The 21,749-nt window shown below is 43.7% G+C and overlaps 1 protein-coding gene across 1 annotated transcript in view; it reads right to left on the bottom strand.

Annotated features, from left to right (window-relative positions):
- The window catches only part of LOC130368083 (excitatory amino acid transporter 5-like), a 247,682-nt gene that overhangs the window by 73,504 nt on the left and 152,429 nt on the right, over positions 1-21,749 (bottom strand). The window contains exon 9 of the mRNA XM_056571355.1: positions 3,704-3,838. Within this exon, the coding sequence (XP_056427330.1) occupies positions 3,704-3,838 (135 nt within the window). The remainder of the gene's footprint in view (positions 1-3,703; positions 3,839-21,749) is intronic.

Below are 21,749 nucleotides of genomic sequence, written 5' to 3'. Positions count from 1 at the left end.
TGGACATAGGGGTATTCTACGCCACTGATTCCCAAACAGGGGGCCTCCAGCTGTTGTAAAACTCCCAGCATGCCTGGACAGTCAGTGGCTATCTGGCAATACTGGGAGTAGTTGTTTTGCAACAGCTGGAGGCTCCGTTCTGGAAACAGTGGCGTACCAGAAGTTTTTCATTTTTATTGGGGAGGGGAGGGGGGCTGTGTAGGGGTATGTGTATATGTAGTGTTTTTTACTTTTTATTTTATTTTGTGGTAGTGTAGTGTAGTGTTTTTAGGGTACAGTCACACGAGCGGGGGTTCACAGTAGTTTCTCGCTGGCAGTTTGAGCTGCGGCAGAAAATTTGACGCAGCTCAAACTTGCAGCCGGATACTTACTGTAATCCTCCGCCCATGTGAGTGTACCCTGTACGTTCACATTGGGGGGGGGGGGGGGACATCCAGCTGTTGCAAAACTACAACTCCCAGCATGGACGGTCTATCAGTGCATGCTGGGAGTTGTAGTTTTGCAACCGCTGGAGGCTCCGTTTTGGAAACAGTGACGTACCAGACGTTTTTCATTTTTATTGGGGAGGGGAGGGGGGCTGTGTAGGGGTATGTGTATATGTAGTGTTTTTTACTTTTTATTTTATTTTGTGTTAGTGTAGTGTAGTGTTTTTAGGGTACAGTCGCATGGGCGGGGGGTTCACAGTAGTTTCTCCCTGGCAGTTTGAGCTGCGACAGAAAATTTGCCGCAGCTCAAACTTGCAGCCGGATACTTACTGTAATCCTCCGCCCATGTGAGTGTACCCTGTACGTTCACATGGGGGGGAAGGGGGGGAGAAACATCCAGCTGTTGCAAAACTACAACTCCAAGCATGTACGGTCTATCAGTGCATGCTGGGAGTTGTAGTTTTGCAACAGCTGGAGACACACAGGTTGTGAAACACCGAGTTTGGTAACAAACTCAGTGTTTTGTTACCAGTGTGCCTTCAGCTGTTGCAAAAGCTACAACCCCCAGCATGTACGGACAGCGGAAGGGCATGCTGGGTCTTGTAGTTATGCAACAGCCGGAGGCATACTACATTGGCTGGGGATGCTGGGGATTGTAGTTATGCAACAGCTGGAGACACACTGGTTTACTACTTAACTTAGTGTGCCTTCAGCTGTTGCAAAACTACAACTCTCAGCAGTCACCGACAGCCAACGGGCATGCTGGGAGTTGTAGTTATGCAACCACCAGATGCACCACTACAACTCCCAGCATGCACTTTAGCTGATTGTGCAAGCTGGGAGTTGTAGTTACACAACAGCTGAAGGTACACTTTCACATAGAAAGAATGTGCCTTCAGCTGTTGCAAAACTACAAGTCCCAGCATGCCCATAAGGGCATGCTGGGAGTTGTGGTGGTCTGCCTCCTGCTGTTGCATAACTACAGCTCCCAGCATGCCCTTGTTGCATGCTGGGAGCTGTTGCTAAGCAACAGCAGAAGGCTGTCACTCACCTCCAACGATCCAGCAGCACAGGTCAGTCCCTCGTCGTCTCCGCCGCCGCCGCTGCTCCTGGGGCCCCGGTCCCAACAGGGACGCCGGGGATCGGGGTCCCCAGCACCGGGGGTCGTCTTCCCGCACCCGCTCACGTCCTCCGAAAGAGGGGCGGAGCGGGTTGCGGGAGTGACACCCGCAGCAGGCGCCCTGATTGGTCGGCCGGGAATCCGGCCGACGAATCAGGGCGATCGTGAGGTGGCACCAGTGCCACCTCACCCCTGCTGGCAATGGCTGTTCGGGGCCGTCTCTGACGGCCCCGATCAGCCAGTAATTCCGGGTCATCGGGTCACTGGAGACCCGATTGACCCGGAATCTGCCGCAGATCGCTGGACTGAATTGTCCAGCGATCTGCGGCAATCGCCGACATGGGGGGACATAATGACCCCCCTGGGCGATATGCCGGGATGCCTGCTGAACGATTTCAGCAGGCATCCGGCTCCGGCTCCCCTCTGGCTAGCGGTGGGGGCCGGAAATGCTCAGGGCGTATCCATACGCCCTCGGCCCTTAAGGACTTGGAAACGGGGGCGTATGGATATGCCCTATGTCCTTAAGGGGTTAATAAAGAAAAACAGGTATATAAAGTCCTACCACCAGGGGTCCCCATATCTACTGGGACTGGTTAAGTCCTGCAGCAGCATCTGGCTTGTCCATGAGCAGACACACCAATCACCTCTCACCACCAAAAGGAATGGACACGCCCCCTTCCCTGGAGAGGATTTCTAACACTGTGAGCTAGTGAAAAGAGGTATTTTTATAATAAATATAGGAGTTAGAGGCATCCTTTTTTATTTTTTTTGGATCAGACAGGTACACTTTTTAAAGGAGTACTGCAGCCTTAGACAACTTATCCCCTATCCACAGCATAGTGGATAAGTGTATGATCACAGGGGTTAGACCACTGGGACCCAGCTAAGAGGTCAACAGACACGCCCCCTCCATTCAGCTCTATGGGAGAGGGGGGCTGCACGAATGCTGCATCTCCGTGTCTGCATCTCCACGTCATGCTGTGGTGAACACACCTCCTGCATGTACAAAAGAACACAGAGAGCGCTCCTTAGTGCAATAAAAGATGGGTAGGAACCGCATATAATAATAATTTGCGCTTACCCAAAGAGTTGTGCTGACAAACAGGCACAACTCTGGTGATCTGGTGATAGGAAAATGTCCAAAGTGCAGCCGGTCCCTCTCCACCACCTCGTGGTGTTCAGTATTCCAATAAAACCTCCAAACCACTAAGGGTTAATTCAGGCGCAGGCAATGGATCGTGGTGTGTACAGCAATGCTGATAGATGGCTTATAGGAAAGTAGGAACAATGTGGATAACCAAAGGTTATTTATTCAGAACAACGCGTTTCAACGCCGGAGCAGGCGTCTTCCTCAGGTTGAAACGCCTGCTCTGGCGTTGAAACGCGTTGTTCTGAATAAATGACCTTTGGTTATCCACATTGTTCCTACTTTCCTATAAGCCATCTATCAGCATTGCTGTACACACCACGATCCATTGCCTGTGCCTGAATTAACCCTTAGTGGTTTGGAGGTTTTATTGGAACACCTCCTGCATGGGGAGAGCCGTGGCAGAGCCAGGGCCCTGACAGGAGACACTCATCCCCTAGCTGCAGTACTCTTTTAAGGATTTATATTTTTTCATATATTAATGGGGTACTCCGGTGAATTATTATTTTTTCAATCAACTGGTGCCAGAAAGTTAAACAGATTTGTCAATTACTTCCATTAAAAATCTTAATCCTTCCTGTATTTATCAGTTGCTGTATACTACAGAGGAAGTTCTTTTCTTTTTGAATGTATTTTCTGTTTGACCACTATGCTCTCTGCTGAGACCTCTGTCCATGTCAAGAACTGTCCAGAGCAGGGTAGGTTTGCTATGGGGATTTGCTCCTGCTCTGGACAATTCCTGACATAGACAGAGGTGTCAGCAGAGAGCACTGTGGTCAGAAAGAAAAGACATTCAAAAAGAAAAGAACTTCCTCTGTAGTATACAGCAGCTGATAAGTACTGGAAGGATTAAGATATTTAAATAGAAATAATTTACAAATCAATTTAACTTTCTGGCACCAGTTGATTTAAAAAAAAATAATAATAATTTCCGAGAAGCAATATGAGGGTTTAAATATAGCATGATAATTGACTACCATTGATTGACATCCTGTAAGAAGAGTAACTTACAAAGCCCAATCGACTGCAACAATCAGCGTAATGTCATCAGTAGGTAGTCCAACTGATGTCAGCACAATCACCATGGTGACCAGTCCCGACTGTGGTATACCTGCAGCCCCAATGCTTGCTGCTGTAGCTGTTATGCTGTAAAAGATTACGTGTATTGGTCATTTTTGTTTGTTTATCTTTGACTTTATCTTTGATAAATACATTTAACTTCACTATAGCTATACTATATTTCTAGATTGAAGATGGTTCATTGATCTCAAGATTTATTTATTTATTTATGTTTTGTTTGCTATATAGGACCTGAAATTATCATTATAACATTATAAAATAATTTTATTATTTAGCATTTTTTTTATGAAAGAATGAAGGATGTCCTTACAATGTTCAATTAGTCCAGCAAATAACAAGCTCTCATATGAGTCCGTGGAGGAAAAAAATAAATGTGTTATGGCTATTAGAAAGCAAGGATTTAAAAACAAAAATGCTAATTTGCCCAGTCCTGAAGGGATTGAAGGGGTATTTCCATAATCACATCCATGGTTCATTGTCCCAGAGAAAATATAAATAATATAAATAAGTCTTATAAAATTCAAAACATTTTCTCTGCTCCATATTTTACCCACCCCAAATACTCAAGATGAGCAATTTGTATTTACAGATTGCCAAAAGATATCCCTCCATCAGTAGTTTTCGGTCAGAAGGGCGTGCATAGTTCATACTCACTATTGTTCTATAGCAGGTGCCCCCCTTCTGTGCAGGGATGTCAAAGAGTTAATGGTTGTAGTCTGATTGTAATGTCATGTTAACCCTCCATGCAGATTGGTTTATGTATTAGCGCAATCCCGTAGCAGCCCTAGCTTTGTGAGGTAAAATAACCAAAGCCAGACAATTAAGTAAAAATTTAAAAACAAAAGGATCTTTGTGTCTTGACCTGAAAGAACTAGCAGTGGAGGTCATTGCACTGAAGAACACAACCTTCACAGCAGAAAAAGAAAGATGAACATATATACACATAAGAACAATATCAAACATTCATATATAAAACAATTACATCCATTTAGAATACCTCATATATAAAAGATTTAATTGGCACTGTCTGATATAAAACCTTTGTATATGCTATACATCTTGGCAAAACATTAACCTTTCTAATATACTTTCTTTTTCATAGAAATCATGGCTTTTATAAAGAAAAAAAAAAGCATATACACACACACACACACATATATATATATGTATATATATATATATATATATATATATATATATATATATATATAAACACCTCATACAATCCAGAACATAATCCTGTCTGGCTGCCACATCGTCATTGTCCAAGCTGAAGCACAGGCATGGACAAAGTCCAGTAAGTGAGGGTGGGACTAGCTCTCCTCTGAGCTACCTCCTGTCCTATCAGACTGCAGCAGAGACGAGGGGGTTACAGAGCAGCCTGCAGTGATTGGATGGAGAACCCAGCACTCAGGGAGGAAGATGAGTCATGCAACGCGTCCTTACTCCTCCAAAGCTCAGAATGACAAAGCAAGTAAGCAACAGAAAGAAGAAATGTATTCCTTCCTGGCTCCAAATATGGCAGTCAGAATAAATCCCTGGATCAACATTCTGTCCCTATAAATCTAGAATCCACAACATGTAATGTTATTACTCTCCAGAAATGCATTCAGGTCCCCTTTTAACTCTTTTACTGAGTACACCATGACCACCTCCTCCGGGAAAGAATTCCACAGTCTCACTGCTCTTACAGTAAAGAACCCCCGTCTGTGCTGGTGTAGAAACCTTCTTTCCTCTAGACGTAGAGGATGTCCCCTTGTTATAGATACAGTCCTGGGTATAAATAGATCATGGGAGAGATCTCTGTACGGCCCCCTGATATATTTATACATAGTTATTAGGTCTCCCCTAAGCCTTCTTTTTTCTAAACTAAATAACCATAATTCTGATAATCTTTCTGTGTACTGTACTCCTACCATTCACCATATTACTCTGGTTGCCCATCTTTGAAACCTCTCCAGCTCTTCGTCAGGTCCACGGATTGGGTAGCAGGAGCAATGACGGTTTTTATACCGTTTTTGCCTGCGAGAATAACTTTTCTTTGAAAACAGATGTAGTAAAATCACAATGAAAACAGTTTGTTATACATAAAACTATCACATGATCAGATGTGCAAAATAAGCATTACATACAAAAAAAATTAAAACATGCGTGTATGTGCAATAATTATCACTATTCCCCAGGTTAAAGGAAAGGTATGACATAGCCTCATCTAAGCTGTAGATGTCAGTTTTGATTCAGATAAGAGTTTGTTATCCGTGCCCTCAGGTCTGAGGCACGGCTCATCTACAACAAGTGTTAGTCTGTCCCGGAGAGAATGGCGGACCACTCGGCATTAGAAGCGCCAGAGAGCCACACCACAGACTCACTCTGTCTCGCAGTGTCGGCGTTCTGGCCGCATTCCACAGGGTAAAGCTTCCTGTATGGGATCGCAGGGAAGGCAACCTGTAGTTTTGTATTGTCAGCAAAGGTCATATAGTGGATTAAAGACAAAATGCAGGCATAAGATTATGGTAGTGCATCTAAGATAATAGTGCATTAGTAAAGCAAATAATGCATATACAAGACAAATGCAACCTTGTTCTACGGGCTAAACCTAGGAATAAACGGGAGGGATAGCTAACAGTATTATCTCAGGAGAAAAGGGATATATATATAGGGGATGGCTCAAAAAGAGGGCAAACAAGCAAAAAGGATAAATATAGGAGATGGCTTAAAAAGGTCAACAGACAGGATCGGCTTTTGAGCTGGAAATCGCTGGGAAGTTTTAAAAAGGAACAATACAGGTAATATGTAAACAATTTGGTATCATAGCTTATGTGATGTAAAGGATAATTAAATAAATAATTTAGTAAATGACTTCTGTAATTTCATTTAGACCATGCGGCTGTAATGTTTGAAGGGAATACATCCAGGGAACATCTCCTTTTTAGATAGGGCTTCAGCTCTATTTGTGACGTGTATTGGTATATGATCAATTGGTAGAATGGTTAACAGATTATTCTTTTCACTTTTGTGTTGTAACTTAATATATTTCTGAAGAGACCATGATGCATAAAATTCTTTTTAATATGGCATCTATGCTGCTTGAGCCTCTGGTGTAGTTTTTGTGAGGTCCTCACGACATATTGTTTCCCACAGTGACAGTTGATTAAATATATGACAAAAGAAGATTGACATGTCATATGGTGTTTTATGGGAAAGATTTCCCCCGTATATGTACAACTAAAAACAGTAATTTGGTGCTGTATGGTGAGACAGCAGAGACATCTCTTTTTCTGGCATTTGAAAACTCCCTTGTTCAGGAGAGTTTCACTGGACTCGGTTTTAGTTTTCCTCTGTATTCTCAGGCAGCTTGGAGCAACAATATTTTGTAAGGATGGTGCCCTCCTAAAAGTTATTCCCGGATTTTTTTTATAGTATATTTTTAGATAGGGGTCATAAGGATTTGTCATTTGTTTTGTTGTCCAGTAGAATAAGTGGGGATGAAATTTGTGTTGAATTTATTTGTTTGTAAAATCTTTGTGGGTATTCTAGATATTTCTTCTTTATTTTTCTCTAAGTCTTTTTAATTTTCTTTCACCTGTTTCTCATTTTTTGGGTTATTGGATGTTCCTGTGTTCACTGACAGGCATTCCTCTTGGGTGAATAGTTGTGTTTTCTGTTAGGTGTCTTCTATTAGTTTTTTTGGATAGCCCTTTGCTTGAAAACGTGTTTTAAAAATGTTTGCTTGCTTCGCAAAGGTAGTTTCATCAGTGCCATTTTTTCTAACTCTCCTGAATTGGCCGTAAGGTATATTTTGCTTCCATTTCTGGTAATACCCACTTAAAAAGGGGACATTACTGTTGGAATCTATGGTCTTGAAGTAGGTAGATGTTACTATTTTGTCTTCACAGTGGGTTATCTGTAAGTCGAGGAAGTCAGTGGATGTATCAGAGGAGTTTGGGATCAAAGAGATCACCCAATCATTGGCATTTATTTCCTGAACAAGTTGCTGTATTGTTTCACTTGCGCCTTTCCATAATATAAAAAGATCATCAATATATATTTTTATAGATCACTGCAGGTTCACAAAATAGTGAGTTATTGATTATAAATTTCTCCTAAAAGCAAAGAGGTTTGCATATGAGGGGGCCACACGGGTCCCCATAGCAGTTCCTTTTATTTGATGGTATATAGTTCCATTGTAGGAAAAATTTTTTATTATTCAAGATTAACTCGAGACATGTCACCAGAAAATCTGCCTGATCAGATGGGATATTTGGATTTGCATCAAGATAGGTTTTTGTGCTTGCAATACCTAAATTGTGTTTTATATTGGAATATAATGCAGTAACGTCCAGTGTGACAAATAACATGTCCTCTTCCCATTTGCTATTTTTCAATATGGAAATTAGTTGGTCAGAATTTTTCAGAAGGCTTGGCATCTTCTGTACATGATCTTGGAGTATAAGGTCTAAATAATGGTAAATATTGCAGGTAGCACTGTTTATCCCTGAAATGATGGGTCTCCTCTCGGGTCCCCTTCATTTAGATCTTTTGGACCTTCGCTTTAAGAACCTTCCACTAGATTGACTGTTACCTTCTCAACCAAGTTGTTCCTGTTCTTCAAGTTTCCAGTTCTACACATCCGAAGCCACAGATTTCTCCGACCTCTTCCCTAAACTCTCTTCGACAGTTCCAGTTCGTACTTCGAAAGATTTCATGAACCATATTTACTTTTTCTTAGTACCCTTTAAGTATAAGTTATCGTAAAGAAAGAGGAATATATCCTGTTGATTAGCACCTTTATTACCTTGGGTGTTACCTGATTGGCTAATATTTATACAGCACCTTAGGGTGTACCTTTGTTCATGCAAGCTTTTTTCTCTCATGTGTGATAAACATTTTAACAATTTCACTGCTATGTTTGACAGTAAAGAAAGAATTGCCTATAATGCTCGCCTCCTGTCTTTCATAAAATCTATATTTTCTGTCACTTAGGATAGGAAAATATTCAATTGTAGTTGAGGAAAGGGGTCACTTTTGGCTTGCTTGTAATATGACATATCCTCCAGGATTTTTCGTGCTTCACTGTCATAGTCGTTATAGTCCTGGCTAACTATCCCGCCCTGCTTATCGGCGGGGCGGATGATGATATCCACATTATTCTTTAAGGATTTCAAGGCAAGGTGTTCTTTCTTTGTTAGGTGTCCCTCTTGGAAACCGGATGGAAAAGAATCAGGAAGATTTCTGAGGTCCTGGAAGGTCTGTAGAAAATGTCCCTGGCTCCCGACAGGATAAAACTTGGATTTTGGTTTAACCCCTTAAGGATGCAGCCCTTTTTCATCCTCCAGGATTTTTCGTGCTTCACTGTCATAGTCGTTATAGTCCTGGCTAACTATCCTGCCCCGCTTAAAGGATGCTGGGAGTTCCAACTCTGTCTATTCCTTTTTTAGAGACAGGTCTTGTCAAGAACAAAACAATCACAGACCTTTTCCTTCCAAGCAAAGCAACAAAAAGAAATTTTTTTTTTTTTTTTAGAAGAGGCACCAGAGGAAGATCTCACAAGAAAGACAAAAAAAGCCCTAAAGAGATAACAACATGATCCATGACCTCCACATCCAAAGAAGATACCACTATTAAGATTTTCTATCTGGCACAACATAGTATAGATGAAGGTGAATTATCCCTTCTACAGAAAGGGCTATCCTACTGCCCAAAATACCATTCCCAAAAATTTGATTTCTTTTTGATTTACATCAATTCACCCACCGTTTAACTCACCAGCGCTATTTTTCTATACAAAGTAATATACACAAACAGCCTACTGCAGGAGTGGGCGTTGACCCAGGAGTTAACCTCTTCAGGATGTGGGGCGTATGCATACACCCTGCATCCTGAGTCCTTAAGGACGTAGGGCGTATGGATACGCCCGTGGGAATTTCAGTCCCGGCCGCTAGCCGGTTGGGGACCGGACCGGGATGCCTGCTGAGGGGTAGCTTCTTCTTTATTTGGTCAATACCGACAAGACAAATAAGCCGACGCGTTTCGGACCTACACTCGGTCCTTAGTCATGGCATGAAATGAATTCTGACCAATGGCAGCGCATGACAGTGGGTTGCCATGGAAACCCCCCGCTCTGTCCACCCCTGGATGTCGGGCAGAACGGGGGGAGAAGATGGAGGCTGGTACCTGGAGGAGAAGATGCGTAGGGACCACCGATCATCGCTGGAGACTGCGGAGATCACGGCGCAGGTGGGGAAGTGACGGTGCGGGGAGGGGGGGGTAAGGAAGGGGGCAGTAAAGTGATCTTTACTGCTGCCCTTCTAGTGGTTGCCAAACTACAACTCACAGCATGCCCAGACAGCGAAAGGCTTTCTGGACATGCTGGGAGTTATAGTTTTGCAACATCTGGAGGGTCCCAGTTTGGTGACCACTGTTACAGTGGTGTCCAAACGGTGGCCCTCCAGATGTTGCCAAATTACTGCTCTCAGCATTCCTAGACTGCCCAGGCATGCTGGGAGTTGTAGTTCTGTAACATCTGTCCCTTCAGATTTTGAAATTTTCATGAAAATCTACTTTGAAGCCCTCTAAAAGTAAAAATATGTCCATTTTATGATGCCAACATAAAGTGGACATATTGTAATTGTGAATAATATAAAATTTATTTGGAATATCCATTTTCCTTACAAGCAGAGAGCTTCAAAGTTAGAAAAATGCAAAATGTTCAACATTTTCATGAAATTTGGGGATTTTTCACCAAAAAAGGATGCAAGTAACGGCGAAAATTTACCAACAAAATAAAGTAGAATATGTCACGAAAAAACAATCTCAGAATCAGAATATTCGGTAAAAGCATCTTGGATTTATTAATGATTAAAGTGACGGTGGTCAGAATTGCGAAAAAGGGCTCAGTCCTTAAGGTGAAAAAGGGCTGCATCCTTAAGGGGTTAAACCAAAATCCAAGTTTTATCCTGTCGGGAGCCAGGGACATTTTCTACAGACCTTCCAGGACCTCAGAAATCTTCCTGATTCTTTTCCATCCAGTTTCCAAGAGGGACACCTAACAAAGAAAGAACACCTTGCCTTGAAATCCTTAAAGAATAATGTGGATATCATCATCCGCCCCGCCGATAAGCGGGGCGGGATAGTTAGCCAGGACTATAACGACTATGACAGTGAAGCACGAAAAATCCTGGAGGATAAGTCATATTACAAGCAAGCCAAAAGTGACCCCTTTCCTCAACTACAATTGAATATTTTCCTATCCTAAGTGACGGAAAATATAGATTTTATGAAAGACAGGAGGCGAGCATTATCGGCAATTCTTTCTTTACTGTCAAACATAGCAGTGAAATTGTTAAAATGTTTATCACACATGAGAGAAAAAGCTTGCATGAACAAAGGTACACCCTAAGGTGCTGTATAAATATTAGACAATCAGGTAACACCCAAGGTAATAAAGGTGCTAATCAACAGGATATATTCCTCTTTCTTTACGATAACTTATACGTAAAGGGTACTAAGAAAAAGTAAATATGGTTCATGAAATCTTTCGAAGTACGAACTGGAACTGTCGAAGAGAGTGTAGGGAAGAGGTCGGAGAAATCTGTGGCTTCGGATGTGTAGAACTGGAAACTTGAAGAACAGGAACAACTTGGTTGAGAAGGTAACAGTCAATCTAGTGGAAGGTTCTTAAAGCGAAGGTCAATGTTGGTTTCACATATGAAGATATCAATAAGCTGAAATACATATATAAGAAGAGAAAAAATCATAAGGGTGGGAACATTGGGAGGGATAATGCTCGCCTCCTGTCTTTCATAAAATCTATATTTTCCGTCACTTAGGATGGGAAAATGTTCAATTTTATGTCAAGACAGGAGGCCTTGCATTATAGGCAAGTTTAAAGCTCTAAATAAATGTCTAATAATAATAAGATGCATAATAAGAATACACTATAACAGACACATTGCGATATGAGAATCAGGTCTAAAATAGAAAGATTTAAACGTAGATTCTAATGGCCAATTTGCGGCTGAAAAAGAACCTCCTGAGTTTGGTAGAGACAGCGCCTCTAGTTGAATGGGCACCAAATATAGTAGTGTCTATATTAGCTAGAGTCATGGGTTGTCTAATCCATCTAGCTAGATTGGCAGAAGATACAGCAAGATGCGGTTTGCAATAGGAAATAAGGAAATAATGGAAATTAAACAGAGAAGAGATGTAAGTTTGAAGGTTTGAAATTTGAGAGCTAAAGAATCATTATCTACCCAAGAAAAAAACAGATTAAGGAGAAGGGTAACGTCCCATGTGGAAGTATATTTTTGGTAGGGGGGGCCTCGGAAACAAATGCCTTTAAGTAGTTTACATATTATAGGATGTCTACCCACTGGAATGGAGTCTATAGGAGAAGGGTAAAAAGAAATGGCGGACGGGTAAAGGTTCAGGGTGCGATAAGCCTTACCCGAATCAAAAGAAGCGGATAAATAATTTAAGATGTGGGAAAAGGTGCATAAACGGGATCCAAATTCTGTTGATGGCACCAATCAGCCCAAAGTTTCCAGGCTAATCGGTAAGCAGTTCTGGTACCCTTGCCCAGGCTTCTGCAAGGATGTTTCTAGTTGACTGAGAAATCTCAAAAGAGTTTGACCTGAGATCAACCAAGCAACCAGTTGAAGTTGATGGGAAAGAATAAAAGGATGGGGATTTTCTAATGGGTCTAGAAGTATATTTGAATGGTGAGGAAGAATTCTGGGGTAATCTATCAACATTTTTAGAATGTGGGGGAACCATGACTGGGACGTCCACCAAGGAGTGATCAATACTATGGTCACTTTCCGGATGTATATCTGTAATAGGACTCTGGTGATTAGAGCGAACGGGGAAAGTGTACAAGATTTTTGTTGGCCAATTCTGTAGTAAAGCATCCACTCCCAGAGCTTCCGGGTCAGGTCTCCAACTGAAGAACTGTGGAAGTTGTAAATTTAGGCGGGAGGCGAAAAGATCTAAATGAAGGGGACCCGAGAGGAGATTTATTTCCTGAAAGATTAAGGGGTCTAGTTTCCAATCGCTGGAATCTGTGAGGTATCTGGAATTCCAGTCCACTACTGCATTGGAGAGGCCTGGAAGATATTCCGCTCTTAACCCCTTAAGAATCCAGCCCATTTATACCTTAAGGACCTGGCCATTTTTTGAACATCTGACCACTATCACTTTAAGCATTAATAACTCTGGGATGCTTTTACCTTTCATTCTGATTCAAAGATTGTTTTTTCGTGACATTTTCTACTTTATGTTAGTGGAAAATTTTCATCGATACTTGCATCATTTCTTGGTGAAAAATTCCAAAATTTGATGAAAAAATTGAAAATGTTGCTTTTTTTTTTTTACTTTGAAGCTCTCTGCTTATAAGGAAAATGGACATTGCAAATAAATTATATATTGATTCACATATACAACATGTCTACTTTATGTTTGCATCATAAAGTTGACATGTTATTACTTTTGGAAGACATCAGAGGGCTTCAATGTTCAGCAGTAATTTTCAATTTTTTCACAAAATTTTCAAAATCGAAATTTTCAGGGACCAGTTCAGTTTTGAAGTGGATTTGAAGGGCCTTCATATTAGAAATTCCCCACAAATTACCCCATTATAAAAACTGCACCCCTCAAAGTATTCAAAATGACATTCAGTAAGTGCGTTAACCCTTTAGGTGTTTCACAGGAATAGCAGCAAAGTGAAAGAGAAAATTCAAAATCTTCATTTTTTACACTCGCATGTTCTTGTAGACCCAATTTGTTGAATTTTTACAAGGGGTAAAAGGAAATAAATCTTCCTAAAATGTGTAACCCAATTTCTCTCGAGTAAGGAAATGCCTCATATGTGCATGTAAAGTGTTCAGGGGGTGCAGTAGAGGGCTCAGAAGGGAAGGAGCGACAGTCGGATTTTAGAGAGTGAGTTTTTCTGAACTGGTTTTTGGGGGGCATGTCACATTTAAAAAGCCCCCATGCTGCCAGAACAGAAAAAAAACTCCCACATGGCATACTATTCAGGAAACTACACCCCTCAAGGAACGTAATAAGGGGTCCAGTGAGACTTAACACCCCACAGGTGTTTGACGACTTTTCGTTAAATTTGGATGTGTAAATGATTTTTTTTTTTACTAAAATGCTAGCTTCCCCCCAAGTTTTAAAGTTTTTCAAGGGGTAATAGGAGAAAATGCCCCCCAAAATTTGTAACCCCATCTCCTCTGAGTATGGAAATACCTCATGTGTGGACGTCAAGTATTCTGCTGGCGCACTACAATGCTCAGAAGAGAAGGAGTCACATTTGGCTTTTAGAAAGCAAATTTTGCTGAAATGGTTTTTGGGGGGGCATGTCCCATTTAGGAAGCCCCTATGGTGCCAGGACAGAAAAAAAAACACATGGCACACTATTTTAGAAACTACTCCCCTCAAGGAACGTAACAAGGGGTACAGTGAGCCTTAACACCCCACAGGTGTTTGACGACTTTTCGTTAAAATTGGATGTGTACGTTTTTTTTCCACTTAAAATGCTGGTTTCCCCCCAAATTTTACATTTTTACTAGGGGTAATAGGAGAAAATGCCGCCCAAAATGTGTAACCCCATCTCTTCTGAGTATGGAAATACCCCATGTGTGGATGTCAAGTTCACTGGGGGTGCACTACAATGCTCAGAAGAGAAGGAGTCACATTTGGCTTTTAGAAAGCTAATTTTGCTGAAATGGTTTTTGGTTTGTCAGGACAGCAAAAAAAAAAACCCACATGGCATACTATTTTGGAAACTACACCCCTCAAGGAATGTAACAAGGGGTACAATGAACCTTAACACCCCACAGGTGCTTAATGACTTTTCGTTAAAGTTGGATGTGTAAATTTATTTTTTTTCACTAAAATGCTGTTTTCCCCCCAAATTTTCAATTTTTACAAGGGGTAATAGGAGAAAATGCCCCCCAAAATTTGTAACCCCATCTCTTCTGAGTATGGAAATACCCCATGTGTGGACATCAAGTTCTCTGCTGGTTCACTACAATGCTCAGAAGAGAAGGAGTCACATTTGGCTTTTGGAAAGCAAATTTTGCTGAAATGGTTTTTGGGGGGTATGTCCCATTTAGGAAGCCCCTATGGTCCCAGGACAGCAAATAAAAACCCCACATGGCAAACTATTTTGGAAACTACACCCCTCAAGGAACGTAACAAGGGGTACAGTGAGCTTTAACACCCCACAGGTGTTTGACGACTTATCGTTAAAGTTAGATGTGTAAATAATTTTTTTTCCACTAAAATGCTGGTTTTCATCTAAATTTAACATTTTTACAAGGGGTACTAGGAGAAAATGCCCCCCAAAATGTGTAGCCCCATCTCTTCTGAGTATGGAAATACCCCATGTGTGGACGTCAAGTACACTGCGGGCGCACTACAATGCTCAGAAGAGGAGTCACATTTGCAAATTTTGCTGAAATGGGGGGGGGGGATATCACATTTAGGAAGCCCCTATGGTGCCAGAACAGCAAAAAAAAAAAAAAAAGTTCTCTGTTGGTTCACTACAATGCTCAGAAGAGAAGGAGTCACATTTGGCTTTTGGAAAGCAAATTTTGCTGAAATGGTTTTTGGGGGGTATGTCCCATTTAGGAAGCCCCTATGGTCCCAGGACAGCAAATAAAAACCCCACATGGCATACTATTTTGGAAACTACACCCCTCAAGTAACGTAACAAGGGTTACAGTGAGCCTTAACAACCCACAGGTGTTTGACGACTTTGGATGTGTAAATTCTTTTTTTTATTTTTTTTCCCTTAAACGCTGGTTTTCCCCCAAATTTTACATATTTACAAGGGGTAATAGGAGAAAATGCCCCACAAAATGTGTAACCCCATCTCTACAGGGGTATGGAAATACCCCATGTGGGGACGTCAAGTGCTCTGCTGGCGCACTACAATGCTCAGAAGAGGAGTCACATTTGGCTGAAATGGGGGGGGGGGGGCATGTTGCATTTAGGAAGCCCCTAAGGTGCCAGAACAGCAAAAAAAACACCTACATGTGACCCGACTTTGAAAACTACACCCCTCAAGGCACATAACGAGGGGTACAGTGAGCATTAACACCCCACAGGTGTTTGAAAAATGTTCATTAAGTGGGATGTGAAAAGGAAAAATTTGATTTTTTTTTTAACACTAAAATGCTGGGGTTACCCCAAATATTTCATTTTCACAAGTGGTAATAGGAAAAAATGTCACCCTAAATTTGTAAATACATTTCTTTGGAGTAAGGACATACCTCATGTCTGGATGTTCGCAGCTCTGCGGGTGCACACTGTACTCTAAGAAGCAGGAGCGCAGTCAGGGTCTTGAGCTTTTGCGTTGCTGCCTATGGAGCAGGAACAGTGGGACCCTCCCTCAAGAGGCATTACATGGGGTAAATAACTGGCGTACGCTAAATAACTAAAATGGGGTACAGTGGGACATAAAATTATAAAACAGGTTATGTTCCCAGAATGATGACCCAGAGCATAGCCAAAACTAAAAAATATGCCCGCCCCAAACCCTGTGTGTGTATGTGGTGGGGGGGGGGGTATGTAGTGTGTGCTTGGTGTAACTGTATTATATAACGGTGTGTGATTAAAAATCACACATCGTTATATGGGGTAAAAAAAAACTCTAATAGGGCCCGGGTCACACTGAAAAAACTGCAGAAGACCCTTGGGGACCTATTAGGGGGTCAGGGGGGGGAAATTTTTTTTTAAACTTTTTACAACTTTATCTGTTTTTTACTCCTACCTTTCCCTGTTGTGTTAGCTGTCCCTGCTCTAAGGGGGATCTTCAGTCGTGAGGGGGCTCCAATCTTGCAGAGGGGGGGTCCCTGGCTTCCTCCAGCAGCTCTGACCACTGACTGAACTCAGTCAGCCGTGGGAGCTGCGGGAAGATGCCATTAACCCCTCCACTGCTGGCTGCTATTGGCCGGACAATCGCAGTAATCCTGGGGGGGATGACAAAATTGCCACCTCCCCATAGATACAGTGGGTGTTAGGGGGTGTATCCTACACCCCCGATCACCATGTATCTCCAGGTCAGCGGGTCACTAGTGACGCGCTTCACCGGAATCGCAGCAAATCAAAAATGTGAATTCACTTTCGATTGCCCGCGATCGCCAACATGGGGGTCTGATGAACCCCCTGGGCATTTGCGCGGGGTGCCTGCTGATCGATATCAGCAGTCACCCCGGTCCGGTCCCCTGCCCGGCGCGCGGCTGGGACCGAAATTCCCACTGGCATACAGGTACGCCCTGGGTCCTTAAGTACCAGGGACCGAAGGCGTACCTGTACGCCCTGGGTCCCTATGTGGTTAAGGTAATATTTTTGTTTAAACAGAAATGCCAAAGATCTTTGGCAATATCGGCTAGAGGTTCTGATTTCGTTCCCCCTAAACGATTTATGTATTGGACAGCTGAAATGTTGTCCAAGCGAAGAAGAATACAAAAATCCGAGGAGTCTTTCACGAAACTCCGGAGAGCAAAGAAACCTGCCAGGAGCTCCAGACAGTTGATGTGTAATCGAAACTCTGATGGGGACCATTTGCCTCCTGTAGAAAGGGATCCACAGCGTGCTCCCCAAACGATCAAACTTACGTCCGATTCCATAATCAGATCCGTGTTGGAATGCAAGATTGTTTTGCCATTCCACTCCGTGAGCGTGATGAAGCCACCAAAGAAATTCTTCTTTGGCTTCCCAAGAGAGTTGAATTTTGTCTGAATATTGCAATCCTTCTCTGAAATGTAGAATTTTTAGGCATTGTATAGCCCTGTAATGTAAAGGGGCCGGAAAGATACCCCCGCTTCTCCCGTGCACTCTTCCCTGCTTGTCGTCTATGGTTGAAGCTTTAAGAATAAAGTACCACTTGCTAAGATCATCTGGTCCGGTGTGGTATGTTGCTCCGTTTCTCTGCTCTTGATTGTGGATTTAATATATGGACTTAGTTTGTACGTAGAGCACCACCGAAGTCCCTCCAGCAGTTGCAAGGAAAGACCAACACAGTTGCGCTATTGCCTATCCTAAGTGTGAACAAGGGTGGTGCAGAGTCTCTATCTACTTGGTTGAGAAGCTGAAAGAAGGCCTACTATACGAGCTATAGAATGTAGAGAAATAAGATCCTTGTTGAGGATGGATCGAATTTCTTTTCGGATGGTTTTTAATTTTTTGGAAGGAAGACTTAACATGGTTGAATGGGTATTGATGAGAAATTCCAGGAATTCCAATTCTTTGGAAAGAATAAGAATGGATTTGTCGTAGTTGATCAGAAAACCTAAATGGACTAAGAGTGAGAGAGTCCAATCCATATGAAGATGTGCTATCTGTTGAGATCTGGCTATAATGAGGATATTGTCTAGATAAATGATTAGACGAACTCCTTGAGAACGAAGAATAGCCACTCCCGTTTTCATCAATTTGGTGAAACACCAGGGGGCTGAGGAAAGCCCAAATAGGGGAAAATTATTGTATTGAAGAAGGATGGATAGGTACTGTTAAATATGCATGTTTCAGATCTATCTATCCAAGTCAATCGTCTGGCAATAATAGATCTTTTAAAAGAAGGATGCCTTCCATCTTGAAATGTTGGTAACGTACAAAATTGTGTAATATTTTTAGGTTTATTACAGGTCTTTCTTTTTTTCTAAAAAGAGATCACTGATGAAACCTGTTGAGTTTAGGGTAACCTCGAATATAGCATTTTTGGAAGAGAGTTCTGCTATCTCTGAATTTACTAGTATCAGATCTTCCTTGGAAAATTGTATGGGATGAGGAAGATGTTCCTGATGAGGTAAAGAAAGGAATTCAATTTGATATCCTTTCACAGTGTTCAGGATCCAATGATCGGAGGATATCAATTCCCAATTCAGGAAAAAATGAAGGACAGACAGACTTACCTGTAGGTCTGGAGCGAGTGAAACCTCTTTGTCCCCTCGCCCTCCAAAGACGTTCACGAAATGGGAGGGGCCTGGGTGGTGGGTATAGGATACGTTGGTGTTACGCCGAGCGCTCCGGGTTCCCGCTCCTCCCCGGAGCGCTCGCTTCACCTCCTCCGCTGCAGCGCTCCGGTCACGTCCTCTGACCCGGGGCGCTGCGATCCTGCTGCTAGCCGGGATGCGATTCGCGATGCGGGTAGCGCCCGCTCGCGATGCGCACCCCGGCTCTCCTACCTGACTCGCTCCCCGTCTGTTCTGTCCCGGCGCGCGCGGCCCCGCTCCCTAGGGCGCGCGCGCGCCGGGTCTCTGCGATTTAAAGGGCCACTGCGCCGCTGATTGGCACAGTGGTTCCAATTAGAGTTATCACCTGTGCACTCCCTATATTACCTCACTTCCCTTGCACTCCCTTGCCGGATCTTGTTGCCTTAGTGCCAGTGAAAGCGTTCCTTGTGTGTCCCTTGCCAGTGTTTCCAGACCTTCTGCCGTTGCCCTTGACTACGATCCTTGCTGCCTGCCCCGACCTTCTGCTACGTCCGACCTTGCTTCTGCCTACTCCCTTGTACCGCGCCTATCTTCAGCAGCCAGAGAGGTGAGCCGTTGCTAGTGGATACGACCTGGTCACTACCGCCGCAGCAAGACCATCCCGCTTTGCGGCGGGCTCTGGTGAAAACCAGTAGTGGCTTAGAACCGGTCCACTAGCACGGTCCACGCCAATCCCTCTCTGGCACAGAGGGTCCACTACCTGCCAGCCGGCATCGTGACAGTAGATCCGGCCATGGATCCCGCTGAAGTTCCTCTGCCAGTTGTCGCTGACCTCACCACGGTGGTCGCCCAGCAGTCACAACAGATTGCGCAACAAGGCCAACAGCTGTCTCAACTGACCGTTTTGCTACAACAGTTGCTACCACAGCTTCAGCAGTCATCTCCTCCGCCAGCTCCTGCACCTCCTCCGCAGCGAGTGGCCGCTCCTGGGATACGCTTATCCTTGCCGGATAAGTTTGATGGGGACTCTAAGTTTTGCCGTGGCTTCCTTTCCCAATGTTCCCTGCATCTGGAGATGATGTCGGACCTGTTTCCCACTGAAAGGTCTAAGGTGGCTTTCGTAGTCAGTCTTCTGTCCGGAAAAGCCCTGTCATGGGCCACACCGCTCTGGGACCGCAATGACCCCGTCACTGCCTCTGTACACTCCTTCTTCTCGGAAATCCGAAGTGTCTTTGAGGAACCTGCCCGAGCCTCTTCTGCTGAGACTGCCCTGTTGAACCTGGTCCAGGGTAATTCTTCCGTTGGCGAGTATGCCGTACAATTCCGTACACTTGCTTCAGAATTGTCCTGGAATAATGAGGCCCTCTGCGCGACCTTCAAAAAAGGCCTATCCAGCAACATTAAAGATGTTCTGGCCGCACGAGAAATTCCTGCTAATCTACATGAACTTATTCACCTAGCCACTCGCATTGACATGCGTTTTTCTGAAAGGCGTCAGGAACTCCGCCAAGATATGGACTCTGTTCGCACGAGGCGTTTCGTCTCCTCGGCTCCTCTCTCCTCTGGTCCCCTGCAATCTGTTCCTGTGCCTCCCGCCGTGGAGGCTATGCAGGTCGACCGGTCTCGCCTGACACCTCAAGAGAGGACACGACGCCGTATGGAGAACCTCTGCCTGTACTGTGCTAGTACCGAACACTTCCTGAGGGATTGTCCTATCCGTCCTCCCCGCCTGGAAAGACGTACGCTGACTCCGCACAAAGGTGAGACAGTCCTTGATGTCTACTCTGCTTCTCCACGTCTTACTGTGCCTGTGCGGATGTCTGCTTCTGCCTTCTCCTTCTCTACAGTGGCCTTCTTGGACTCTGGTTCTGCAGGAAATTTTATTTTGGCCTCTCTCGTCAACAGGTTCAACATCCCAGTGACCAGTCTCGCCAGACCCCTCTACATCAATTGTGTAAATAATGAAAGATTGGACTGTACCATACGTTTCCGCACGGAGCCCCTTCTTATGAGCATCGGATCTCATCATGAGAGGATTGAACTTTTGGTCCTCCCCAATTGCACCTCGGAGATTCTCCTTGGACTTCCCTGGCTTCAACTTCATTCCCCAACCCTGGATTGGTCCACTGGGGAGATCAAGAGTTGGGGGTCCTCTTGTTCCAAGAACTGTCTAAAACCGGTTCCCAGTAACCCTTGCCGTAACTCTGTGGTTCCTCCAGTAACCGGTCTCCCTAAGGCCTATATGGACTTCGCGGATGTTTTCTGCAAAAAACAAGCTGAGACTCTACCTCCTCACAGGCCTTATGATTGCCCTATCGACCTCCTCCCGGGTACTACTCCACCCCGGGGCAGAATTTATCCTCTCTCTGCCCCAGAGACTCTTGCCATGTCCGAATACGTCCAGGAGAATCTAAAAAGGGGCTTTATCCGTAAATCCTCCTCTCCTGCCGGAGCCGGATTTTTCTTTGTCTCCAAAAAAGATGGCTCCCTACGTCCTTGCATTGACTACCGCGGTCTTAATAAAATCACGGTTAAGAACCGCTACCCCTTACCCCTCATCTCTGAACTCTTTGATCGCCTCCAAGGTGCCCACATCTTCACTAAATTGGACTTAAGAGGCGCCTATAACCTCATCCGCATCAGAGAGGGGGACGAGTGGAAAACGGCATTTAACACCAGAGATGGACACTTTGAGTATCTGGTCATGCCCTTTGGACTGTGCAATGCCCCTGCCGTCTTCCAAGACTTTGTCAATGAAATTTTTCGTGATTTATTATACTCCTGTGTTGTGGTATATCTGGACGATATCCTAATTTTTTCTGCCAATCTAGAGGAACACCGCCGGCATGTCCGTATGGTTCTTCAGAGACTTCGTGACAACCAACTCTATGCCAAAATTGAGAAATGTCTGTTTGAATGCCAATCTCTTCCTTTTCTAGGATATTTGGTCTCTGGCCAGGGACTACAGATGGATCCAGACAAACTCTCTGCCGTCTTAAATTGGCCACGCCCCTCCGGACTCCGTGCTATCCAAC

The sequence above is a fragment of the Hyla sarda genome, chromosome 1 (assembly GCF_029499605.1).
Source record: "Hyla sarda isolate aHylSar1 chromosome 1, aHylSar1.hap1, whole genome shotgun sequence".
Taxonomy (NCBI): domain Eukaryota; kingdom Metazoa; phylum Chordata; class Amphibia; order Anura; family Hylidae; genus Hyla; species Hyla sarda.
Note: the sequence above shows the minus strand (reverse complement) of the source record. Positions and strands in the feature narration are given on the sequence as shown.